This window comes from Phyllostomus discolor, chromosome 14, assembly GCF_004126475.2.
Source record: "Phyllostomus discolor isolate MPI-MPIP mPhyDis1 chromosome 14, mPhyDis1.pri.v3, whole genome shotgun sequence".
NCBI classification, from domain to species: domain Eukaryota; kingdom Metazoa; phylum Chordata; class Mammalia; order Chiroptera; family Phyllostomidae; genus Phyllostomus; species Phyllostomus discolor.
In genome coordinates, this window is record NC_040916.2 from 45,067,542 (window position 1) to 45,080,194 (window position 12,653).

Sequence of the window (12,653 nt, forward strand, 5' to 3'; positions counted from 1 at the left end):
TGGTTTGGTGATAATGAACTCCTTTAGTTTTTTCTTGTCTGGGAAGGTCTTTATCTGCCCTCCCATCATAAATGGTAGCTTTGCTGGGTAGGGCAATCTTGGCAGTAGGCCTTAACATTTTCAGGTCTCGATTCCCTCATTTCTAGCATGATGATTGTATTATCTATCAGGGTTCTTTCAGGTATTAACCTTTTACTGTTCTTTGTTTCATTCTATTTCCATTGAATTATATGAATGTGTCTCATATGGAAAGTCCATACTCCACTTATTGCAAAATTCTACTTGTGACTCTTTAGAGGAGTTTCCCTAATAGTTATTGAGGACATTGACTAATCAGACTGAAAACCTTAATTCAGCATAACACATGTAAATCTCTTAGAAAGGTAGCTGGCATATAGTAAATAGTCAGTGTTAGTTGCTATTAATATTAATATGCCTATCAAACAAACTTCTTCAATGCTTTGACTACTTGACATGTTAACTCACCATTAAATTCCTCTATTTCTTTATAGAAATAGATCTACCCTAATTTATAGTTATTTTTCTAAGCTTCATAGGTTTATTTAGTCTTTCAAGATGCTTCCTGAAAAAAAAATGTTTTAAGATCGAATATGTTGGGGAAACTCAGCATATCTTATCTGTACTGGAAAATCACAGTGCCCATTTAGCCTGTTAGGGCCTCTGTACTTCCTACAAAACAAACAAACAAAAAAGTCTAAGCATATTTAAACCAGAAATTTAAGAATGTATTTGTACATAGAACCCATCTTTAGTGGAAGCTATTAACATCTCCATGAAGACATTTTAGAAAATACATTTAATACATTCTGCCTCTTTTCTCTTCTGACTTAGCATTGTCAGAGCTTCCTTTTGTGTACTGTTAAATCTAACATTTTTTCCCAGTTTTCCTATTCCTAATATTATTAAATTCCAGGGGCTGAAATTGCTATACTTCTATTTTTTAAAGTTAAAATTTTATATTTACTTTTGTCATCTTTAGCGAATTCAGAGGAAATCATAGAAGGAAATTCTGTTGACTCATCAATCCAGCAAGTAGTGGGGAGTGGAGGCCAGCGGGTGATCACCATAGTGACTGATGGAGTCCCTCTGGGTAATATACAAACTGCAATCCCTACTGGAGGCATTGGCCAGCCATTTATTGTAACTATGCAAGATGGACAGCAAGGTGAGTTATCCCATTAGACAATTGTTTATGAAAAGATATTTTAGACACTCAATTGTCCTTTAAAATTGAGGCATTAAGGCAAGTAGTAGAAGTGGGAGGATGCCACATGCCAAATAGGTCTAAGAATCTCTGAAAAAGAAACAGGAATGAGGCTGGCAAAGGCAAATTCCTCTAATACATACAAAGTTTGTGTGTAAAAACCAAAATCTGGTAGAAAGAACAAACTATTAACTAGTAGATCACAGAAAGAAAATGTTGGTGGTTTATTGTTGTTGTTGTTGTTTTAAAGATTTTGTTTATTTCTTTTTAGAGAAAGGGGAAGGGAGAGAAACATCAATGTGTGGTTGTCTCTCATGTACCAGGGACCCAGCCTGCAACCCAGGCATGTGCCCTGATTGGGAATTGAACCAGTGACCTTTTAGTTTGCAGCCGTGCTCAATCCACTGAGCTACACCAGCCAGGGCTGGTGGTTCTTAAAAATATGAAAATGTTCAGCCTACTTCATTCATAGCATGAGAAACACGAATAAATACTGCTCTGAGATACCATCACATTATGTTGTGAAGGGTGTGGAGAAACAGGCACTCTAATAAATTATCAGTGAGCGTGTAAATTGAAATGTCCTGTAAAGAGCACATTGGCAATATCTATCACTGTTAATGATGCACATACCTTTTGATGCACATACCTTTTGGTTAAAAAGTTCTTTTTCTATGAATTTATATTCACACACACAGAAATGACATATGTGATGCTATTTATTCTAGCGTTATTTGTAATTGTCAGTGATTGAAAAGAACCGAAGTATATGTTAATAGGGAGCTGGATAAATAAATTATGATGTAAATACTCTGCAGCTATTAAAAACAATGAGGAATTTCTTAATATACCAATATGGTCTGATCTCCAAAATATATTGTTAAGTGACAAGAGCAAGATACAGCACAATGTGTAAAGTATGCCACATTACTATTTTTTTAAAGGGGAAATATTTGTATATTTGCTAATATATTCATAGTCTATCTCTGAAAGAACATTCAATAATAACACTAATAACACTGGCTGCTTTCTGGGAGAACACCTCAGTATCTAGGTGGGGATGGGAGGCTTTTCACTATGTATGTTTTTATAGCTTTTGATTTTTGAACCATGTGAATGTATTGCATATTCAAAAAATGCCTAGGTAAATTTTTTTTGAACAGAGAAAGAAACTAATCACTACAACTTTATTCCTTAAAAATATTGGACTTTGGAAAGAACAGGTTTGGTATAATTGCCTTAGTGTTACCAAAATTTTGACTTGGCCTAAATAATTCTGGGCATTTTACAATTTTCAAATTATTTAAATTGATGGATCTTTGTTGTATGGGAAGAAAGAGTAAGAATTAACCCTTTATTTATTTAAATTGTCACCCAAGGATCTGTTTATTGATTTGAGAGAGAGAGAGAGAAACATTGATGTGTGAGAGAGAAACATTAGTCAGTTGCCTCCTGTATGCACCCGAAACAGGGATCAAACCCACAGCCTAGGTATGTGCCCTGACCAGGGATCAAACCTGCAAAATTTTGGTACATGGGACAGTGCTCCACCAACTGAACCACCCTACCAGGGCTACACTACTTTTTAAAAATGTGTTTAACTAGGCCCAAAGAAGGAAAGCTGAGATTTTGTGAATTACCTTCAGGAAGTTTTAAATCCCAGACCAAACTTATGTTTCTACTTAGCGTTATCTAAGCAGCTTTACACTGTCATCAATTGACGACTCAACCAAACCAAATAATTAGGTAAATCTTCTGTTTTAAACAAAAAATTGCAATTCATCCTAAAACTTACTAAATAAAAATGTTAACTTTTTGTTTTGAGATAATTATAGATTCATGTACAATTGGAAGAAATACTACCCAGAGATCCCATATACATCACCTAGTTTCCCCCAATGGTAATATATTTTTTAAAATTATTTATTGTCCTGGCTGGTGTGGCTCAGTGGACTGAGCAACCAGCCTGTGGACCAAAAAGTTGCTTCTTCATTTCCAGGTCAGGGCGCATGCCTGGTTTGTAGGCCAGGTCCCTAGTTGGGGACCTACAAGAGGAATTGATGTTTCTCTCTCACGTAAATGTTTCTCTTCCTCTCTTTCTCCCTCTTTTCCACTCTCTCTAAAAATATATAAATAAAATCTTTTTAAAATTTTTATTGATTGATTTTTAGAGAAAGAAAGGAAAGGAAAGAGGAAAAAAACATCAATTTGTTGTTCCACTTACTTATGCATTCATTAGTTGCTTCTTGTATGTGGGCAATCTTGGCGAATCTGGATGATGCTTTAACCCAGTGGTCCCCAACCTTTTGGAACCAGGGTCCTGTTTCATGGGAAACAATTTTTTCATGGACCAGTGTGAGTGGGGGGATGATTTCAGGATGATTCAAGCACATTACATTGAAATTCACCTCCTGCCACGTGGCCCAGTTCCTAACAGGTGGACTGGTACCAGTCTGCAGTCCACAGGTTGAGGACCCCTGCTCTAACCAACTGAGCTATCTGGCAGGAGTGGGGGGGGGGCACTTTGCATAACTACAGTATACTATCACAGACGGGAAATTGACATTGATAAAATCCACCAACCTTATTGAGATTTTTCCAGTTTTATATGCATCCTCTTGTGTGTTTGTGTATTTACTTCATACTATACCATTGAATACATTTGTATTTTTGTGTGAGCACCAGAGTCAACATACAGAACAGTTCCATCCCCAGGATCCCTCATGATACTCTTTTGTATCTACAGCTACCTCCCTTTCCACCCCATTCCTAATTCCTGGCAGGCACTAACTCATCTATTCTGTATCTCTATACTTTTATTATCATTTCAAGAATGTTACATAAATGGAATCATATAGTATGTAATCTTTTGAGATTGACTTTTTTCTGTAAGCACAATTTCCTTAATATCCATCCAAGTTGTTTGTCGCAATAGTTTGTTCCGTTTTACTGCTAAATATTATTCCATGATATAGATGTACAACAGTTAGCATAACTACTCATCCATTGGAGGACAGTTGTTTCCAGTTCTGGGCTATCTGTGAATAAAGCTATTATAATCAATCAGATACAGGTTTGTAGGAACATACACTTCCAGTTCTCTGGAATAAATGCCCAAAATTGCAATTGCTGAGTCCTGTGGTAGGTTTATGTTTAGTTTTGCAAGAAATTTCCAAACTGTTTTCTAAAGTGACTGTACCATTTTACATTCCTACTAAGAGTTTATGAATAATCTAGTTTATACACATCCTCACCAACATTTGATATTGTCACTAACTTAAATTTTTAGCCATTCTCAAGGAAAACAAAAGAAAAAATAAACAAATGTGACTACATTAAATGAAAATGTTTTTGCATGGTAAAGGAAACCATCCACAAAACAAAGAAACAACCTACTAAATGGGAAAACATACTTGCTAATGATACATCTGATAAAGGGTTAATATCCAAAGTTTGTAAAGCATTCATACTACTCAACACCAAAAACCAAACAATCCAATTAAAAAAGGGGCAGAGGACTTGAATAGGAGGGTACACAAATGGCCAATAGACACATGAAAAGATGCTCAATGTCACTAATCATCAGAGAAGTGGAAATTAAAACCACAAGGAGGTATCATTTTATACCTGTGAGAATGGCCGTCATCAATACATCAACAAACAAAAAGTATTGTCAAGGATATGGAGAAAAGGGTACCCTCATCTAGTTTTAGGGATTGCAAATTGGTACAGGCACTATGGTAAATAGTATAGAAGGTCCTCAAAAAAGTAAAAACTGAACTACCTTATGACTCAGCAATTCCACTTCTGGGTACATATCCAAGGGAACCCAAAACACTAATTTGAAAAGACATATACACCCCTATATTCATTGCAGCGTTGTTAACAATAGCTAAGATATGGAAGCAACCCGAGTGTCCATCAGTAGATTAGTGGGTGAAAAAGTAGTGGTGCAAGTAATACATTTTTAAAAAGGCACTCTCTTGATAGGTCAGAATAGAGTTGCTCTGATTGGTCAGAACTATGCAGCTCTGATTGGATGGGGAAAGCAGCAGTCCTACTGGTTGAAATAGGATTTCAAGAATTCCTTTATAAGCACTGGTTCAGATGGCAGAAAGAGTACAGGCAGGCAGTTCAAGTTCAGTGCTGAAGTGCAGTTCGTGTGAGAGGAGAGGCTCTTATGTAGAATGGCTGCTAGGTTCTGGGATTTTTATCTATCTATCTATCTATCTATTTTTGTAATTTGAGCCCAGTTAGCCACCAGGAGCCCTTCTTAGTAGATGTATTTCTCAGGTTTACATTATGTACAATAGACTATTACTCGACCATAAAAAAGAATAAAGTCTTAACATTTGAGACAGCATGGATGGATGTAGAAGTTATTATGCTCGGTGAAATAAGTCTGTCACAGAAAGACAAGTACCATAAGATTTCATTTATATGTGGAATCTAAGGAATAAAATAAATGAACAAACAAAACTAAAACAGACTCATAGGCCCAGAGAGCAAACTGGTGGTTGCCAGAAGGGAGGGGAGTGGGGAAGTGGGTGAAAGAGGTGACGGGACCAGGAAGCACAAATTGGTAGTCACAAAATAGTCATGGGGACATAAGTGAAGCATAGGGAGTACAGTCACTGATATTGTGTAACTGTGCACCACGTGTGTGTTGTGAGCACATGTGCTGACCCTCTTTTAACTTACCTATGAGAAGAGAAATAATTAAATTAGATACAGTTAATGGCACACTGCTTTCATGAGAGGTTTCTCAAAAATCTTATGTGAAGCCCTGAGTGGTGTCGCTTAGTGGGTTGGGTGTGGTCACAGATTTGATTCCCAGTGGGGGCATATGCCTGGGTTTTGGGCCAGGTCCCCCATAGGGGTGTGCAAGAAGCAACCAGTCAATCAATGTTTCTCTCGCATATTGATGTTTCTCTCCCTCTCTTTCTCCCTCCCTTTCCCTCTCTCTAAAAATAAATAAACAAAATCTTTAAAAAAATCTTATCTGAAGGCATCAGGCCTTCTTTAGACAAGCTATTCCTGCAGAATTGTAAGCTAATTGGTCATAGCTTCTGACATTTTTATATAAGAGCCTCAGACCTGGGCTTAACTGCATGGCTTCTGAACCTGTCAGTCTTTACCCTTCCTCTCAGAGGCCTTCTTAGTGCCTCTTTAATCCTTTCTGTTTCCTTCTGCAGGGCCATGCCTTACCTGCTGATTCTAAAATCCAAAGGCATATGAAAAATAAAATATCAGAGGATATATTTCAGTTTATTTTCTAATTTGAAGCAAGCAAAACTTCCTTGTTTTACAATGTATTCATCACCTCCAATTGGTGTCCTTTGGCTTGTAGTTCTAACTGTACCTGCTGGTCAGGTTGCAGAAGAGACTATAATTGAAGAAGAGGAAGAAGAAGCAGAGAAGTCACCATTGACTAAGAAACCAAGGGTAGAAGAAATGACAAACAGTGTGGAGGAAAGTCAGGTAATGTTTTTAGCAGTGTGGAGAGAAGAGGGGGAAGAATTACAACTCAAAACTTCCAAGGCCTGAACCTTCTTTATCTTTTTGTGCATTCTCTGGATAACTGTGATCAGGGATTCTTACCTGGTGGTGACGTGGTTTACTTTCACAGGAAGGCACTGAAAAAGAACTACTACAGCAGCAGCTTCAGGAGGCCAACCGAAGAGCCCAGGAATACCGACACCAGCTCCTAAAGAAAGAGCAGGAGGCAGAACAGTACCGCCTCAAACTGGAGGCTATGGCCCGACAACAGCCCAATGGAGTTGAGTTCACCATGGTTGAAGAGGTGGCTGAGGTAGACGCTGTAGTAGTCACAGAGGGGGAGATGGAAGAGAGAGAGATGGAAGTGCCTGGGGCAGGAGGGACCACAGAGCCTCATACTGGAGTTTCCATGGAAGCTGTTTCATCTTAATGTACAAGGGCCACAATTTGTACTGTGTCCATCTTTTTCTCCTTTTTAAAAGAAAATACAGAGGACAAACCTTGTATAAAAATTAAGAATGTCCTTAAGAAGAAAACTATAGCAGGGTACAATGCTCGGGCTCAGGAAGGCTTCCTGTGCAACTGGAGATAACAGAACCAAATTAGGGAACACTTCTTCTGAGGGGCCAGAATAATAAGGACCAAATTTCTCAGCTTACCTCATTGCTTTAAGCATAGAGGTAAAAGAATGCTGCATGTTGTATATTGATTGTTTTTTAATTAACTCACTTTTTATCAAAAGACTTTACTTTTATCAAAAGATTTTTTAAGATATCAAAAGATTATTTTAAGATAACATTCCTACTATGAACCCGCCCAGATCCCTCAATAGTTGTACCATCAAGTGACCTGAAAATTTGCCTTAGATGTGTGATGTGTAGCTGTTACAGAAGAAAAGTAATTGGGAGGGAGGTTTGGAGCAAGCTTTGGGAAAAGAAGGAATATATTCCACCTCCACAGGAATAGGCGCTCCTCACTATCCTGAGTTCATTTCACGGGAAAGGAGTTTGTGAGTGCCTGCCTAAACTCACATCCATGGTGTGTCATAGCTCAGCTGCCAGTTTTAAGAAACCAAAATGTAATATTTAAAAACTGGAAAGGAACGAAAACTTGTTTATGTGAAGTGTATATAAATCCAGATCCTCCAGGCTGTGCTTTCACAGCGCTGGAAAGTGGCCAGACAGAGGCTTTTGGGGTTATGAAACAATCTGGTGTTGAGATACAAACTTTGCTCTGACTGCATTTTATAAAATTACAATCAGGATGATAGTCTGTTGTTAGAACAACTCACTTCCAAACATTTATTCATGTAATATCAAGCTTTAATAGCAATTCTTTAATTTTATACAATATTGCTAAGTTTTCTGAGTGTGCCTTTCTGTAGAACTTACATGGTATCTCTTATATGCAATAAAAGAAGGGGGTGGGAGAGATGAATGCTGGGGATGTCAGGTAGTTTTGTTGCCTTTTGATTCGGGAATGAGTAAATTGCTCTGTTCCTTAAGGTAGGACCTTATGCAGAGCTTTTGTGCCTTATAGGTGTGTGCCTTCTACAATAGGTGTTAGTGTGTGCTGGCAAAGGGAGTAAGAATTGTCAGTGCCATAGAGTAAGGAACCAAAGATTCTGGCCAGATACTTAATGTGCTTCACTCCCTTCTCTCTCACTATGCCTGCTCCCTTTGCCTAGACACTTCTGGAAAGTGTTTCATTGCTGGGGGTTTCTTTGTGTGCCGGCTTGGAGTCAAGAAAGGGAAATGTAGAAGAAGAAAGAGGGGTAGTGGAGAGGTTACATTACAGAGGTTATGCCTTTGAAATTGGGCCCCCATCATTCTTGACTTGCTTGCTTTGTTGTAAATGACAAGAAGAAACTAGAGGGAGATGTGCCAAGTAAATGTTGGATGACTGTTTAGAAGATGGTTTTCTAAATTAGCGATCATGGGGAAAACATAAATTTTTAATTTGGAGTAAAACTTGACAGTTAACATGGTTCTATGTATCTTGATCAGTGAAGTAACTTGCCACAGCTTTCCAGAGGTAAAAAATCATTTGGGGCTCAAAAATAAACTGAAAACAAACTCTCCAAACCAAGTTTAACAAGCAGAATTGGCTATTAGAGTCTTCTAGGCAAAAATGTCAGTTTTAAAATTAATTTTGATGACTGGCCACCTAAGCTTTGTTTTTCCCCATGGGCTTGTGTGCTGAGTGCTTCTCAGGTGGCCAGAGATTACTTTGGGCTGTCGGGGATGATGGAGAAATGCAGTGGAGGAGCCTAGGTAAGGGTGAGAATAAGAGGGTAAAATTAAGGTATCTGCTGTCACATTGTCCTGTTTCTGCTTGTGATGTCTCATTTCGTTTTGTTTTCTGAGTCCTTTTATGAACCAGGTGCTAATGATAAGCTGCTATTGTGTGCCATTTCAGAGCCTTAGCTTTACCATAGTTGGACCAAGTGTCATTTTAGATGTATTTTGTTTATGTTCTTGGTGTGTGTGTTAACTTTAATTCCTTTTTTTTTTCTTTCCTGTTAAGGGGGTTGAGTTTAATGCTGCAGAAGATATCCAGGCCTAACCACCTCACTCTAAGGTAGCTTCTGATTGGGAGTGGGGAGTTTTCATCCAGCACTCCCTTTTGAGCATACAGAGTCCCTGCTGTTTTGGGGAACTGTTTATCAGTTCTTACTTATCTTTCTATAGGAGGCTGTCCTTCACACACACACACACACACACACAAAATCTCTAATCCAGCCCAAGGCATTTCTGAGGATGGGGTCTCTGAGACTGGGAGTTAGAGGAGATGTTGGGATAGGGGGAGAGAGAGAAGGGAAGTGTCTGGAAAGGGTAGCAAAAAGTTACTTGTTTTTATTTACTTGCAATAGACCGTTTAGCATCCCAGAGAAGGGAGTAAGATTTGGCCTCCAGTTGTATTGCCTTGGAGAGAATGGTAAGTCAGGATCCCTTGAAATAATTAGAAGTTGAACATTAAATGCATTAAAGTCAATACCGTTTTATGATTTTGCATTTATTTCAGGATCATCCATGGAAGTTGGGAAATGTTTCTAGATCTTCTAGGTTAAGGGATTCCAGTTGGCTTATTTATGGCAAGGTTGGATTACAGAGAATCAAATAACAGACAAGTGGTTCAGAGTTGGTACTTGAGCAGAACACACCTGGAGCCTAGGATGGTTGCCTACTTTAAAATAAAGCTGCTTTAATAATATCAGTATTAATATAGGAAATTTACACTGTACCTTTGTATTTTGATCTTAAGCCTACCCCCTGCCCCACCAAGAAGAGAAAAAATAAATCTTAACATTTCTGTTCTTGTTCCTTGGCTTTAGGGAAATTACTTATATATATGTAAATGTACATTCTCTTCCTACCACTACCTCTGTGGGATCTCTTCATTGTAATGCCAGAGTTGAGGTCTTTTAACTGAAATATGGGAGAACTGGGCTTTAGGTTTTCTGTGTTTTGAACTTGGTGCCTTAAAAGAGGTTCTTTTTCTCTGTCAGAACTGTGTTCAGCTATTTTTGGCTTTGCCTTTCCCCCTTCCTCAGCCTTACCCTTACATATTTAAAATCTGTGTGTCTGCCCAGTAATGTTGGGAATATATGGCACACTGATGATTTTCCTCATGCCAATGTAAAAGCAATGAATTTTACCAAAGGGCTCTCCAATTGAAGTTAGGTATTATGTGACCAGGGCATTTTTAGTGCCCCTTCACAGGGTGTATATTTGTGTATATGTTTATAAAGATACATGGACTTTCTCACTTTTTTTTATTTAAGGTTCAATTCTGAAGTACCTGGTATAACCTGGAAATTTTTTTTTATTTCATGAAATACATGAAAGAGAGTTTCTTTGGATTCACTAAAGGGGCTGAGGGAAAAAAGGCATTGCTTTGGCCCTTCTCTGAGAGGTGTGGTTTCACAGGCAGTGATGAGAAACCTGAGGAGTGAGATCCCAGGGAGAACCAGTACCCAGCTTTACAGAGATTTGTTTAGCATTTAGTGTGATGACACCATGTAAACTGAAGGATTCAGAGCAGTGTCAGGGTAGAGATGGAGCTGCCCTTCTACGGAGCAAGCCTCCTTTCTACTCCTATGGCAGCTATTTTGACTGGCACTTGTACAGTCTCAGACCTCTGAAGAAAGAAACCCTGGATAAAGTGCCATAGCAGAAGGAGCAGACATTTTCTACATCTACTTTCCCAGTTTAGAATTTCATCCTTTTGAGAGGGATTATTTTAAGAAAATTTGTGTTGCCCTCTCCTAACGACATTGTGGACCAACAGAGCTAGAAGATCTGAGGCACATCGTGAACTCTTCCTAGAAGTTTAATATTGAGTGGGAATCAGTTTTTGTCCCTATTTATTGGAGAATGGCCTCCTATTCTGTACTCCTTGTGCAGACATCTCTATATGGGCAGAAAAGGAGATTAAGAATGGAATACAGGCCTGGCTGGTGTGGCTCAGTGGATTGAGCACCGGCCTGGGAACCAAAGGGTCATTGGTTTGATTCCCAGTGTAGGGCACATGCCTGGGTTGTGGGCGAGGTCCCCAGGAGAGGACGCACAAGGGGTAGCTACACATTGATGTTTCTCTTCCTCTCTTCCCCTTTATAAAAATAAATGTTTAAAATGAATGGAATACATGTCAATACCATGTATATGCTGCTCTAGACTCTTAATCTGTCTCCTTTTTATGTGATGAATATTTTCCCCTTCTAAGTTAGCACTCTTATTTCCTGTGCTAATATATTGAGCAAGAAGGATATACATTCGAATTACATAGCTTTAGACCTCTGGTGCTGCCTTTTATTTTATTTTTTGAGCTTCTCTAGGATTAGAGGGTAGGGTGACATTTCTAGACTCTACAGCAGCAAGTTCGCTTGTTAATGGCAGGAAATTGTGATTCCCTATCTCTCTGTTTCCTCCCCTTCCCCCTCTAACTACTTCTGCTTCTGCGACCCCATTGTTCTTATCTCATAGTCTTTCCCAGGAACTAGAACTTAATTACCAGGTCATTTATGGTCTGTGGACCTTGTCTGTCCTCTTTCCACTTCCCTCTATTCCAAATACATATTTTCTGTTTATTCTGAAGTTTCTGTTTATTTCTGTTGCTTCTGATAATTTAGGTCACAGTCTCCTAGTTGGTTTCAGGCAGTTGGTTTCAGGCATCTTGCTCCATCAGTAATGATGGCAGCTTTATTCTCTGGCTTGGCCCTGTCTACTGTCCTCTGCCAAGGCCATTCATGTTGGGGCAGGAGGTGGGGAGGTAGGTGATTGGGGGGAGGAGAGAAAGAGTGTGGGTGGGGTGCCTCTGTTTTTCAGGTTGTCTGACAGCTTTATGTACAGTGTGTTTTAGGAAAACTGAAATATACTTTTATTTAGGGTTTTAATAAAATAGGGTTTGATTTCGATGAGCAAGTTTGTGTGTGTGTGATTGAGCATTTGTGTGTGTATATACGCCTATACAGATCTATATTATATATACAATTTTTGTACTATCATTTAAAATAAAAGTGTTTCTTAATAAAATATCAAAGTCTTACCATTTCCGGGTGTCACTGAAATTTTTTACATCTCCTGGACAAAAATTGTACCTACTCCTCAATCACAGATAGACCTCAATGCAGTCATGTGCCACTTAATGATGGGGTTATGACCTGAGAAATACATTCCTAGGCAATTCTGTTGTGAACATCACAGAGCGCACTTACACACACCTAGATGGCACGGTCCGCTTACACATATAGGCTGCATGGTGTAGACTATTGATTCCTAGGCTGCAAACTTACACAGCATGGTACTGTACTGAATACTGTAGGCAACTGTAACACAAGCTGTTTGCGTGTCTAAACATATGGAAGGTACAGTAAAATTACAGTATTAAAGGTGAAGAATGGACCCTGACCAGTGTGGCTCAATTGGTT

The 12,653-nt window shown here is 38.8% G+C and overlaps 1 protein-coding gene across 4 annotated transcripts in view; it reads left to right on the forward strand.

Moving 5' to 3' along the window:
• GABPB2 (GA binding protein transcription factor subunit beta 2) overlaps positions 1 to 12,258 on the forward strand; it is a 31,379-nt gene extending 19,121 nt beyond the window's left edge. For 3 of the 4 annotated variants that reach the window (XM_036015465.1, XM_028502919.2, XM_036015467.1), the window contains 3 exons: positions 1,001 to 1,186; positions 6,576 to 6,706; positions 6,855 to 12,258. In XM_036015465.1, the coding sequence (XP_035871358.1) occupies positions 1,001 to 1,186; positions 6,576 to 6,706; positions 6,855 to 7,154 (617 nt within the window). In that variant the 3' untranslated portion in view covers positions 7,155 to 12,258. The remainder of the gene's footprint in view (positions 1 to 1,000; positions 1,187 to 6,575; positions 6,707 to 6,854) is intronic. The other variant, XM_036015466.1, reaches the window with a different exon arrangement.
• The last annotated feature ends 395 nt before the right edge of the window (positions 12,259 to 12,653 follow it).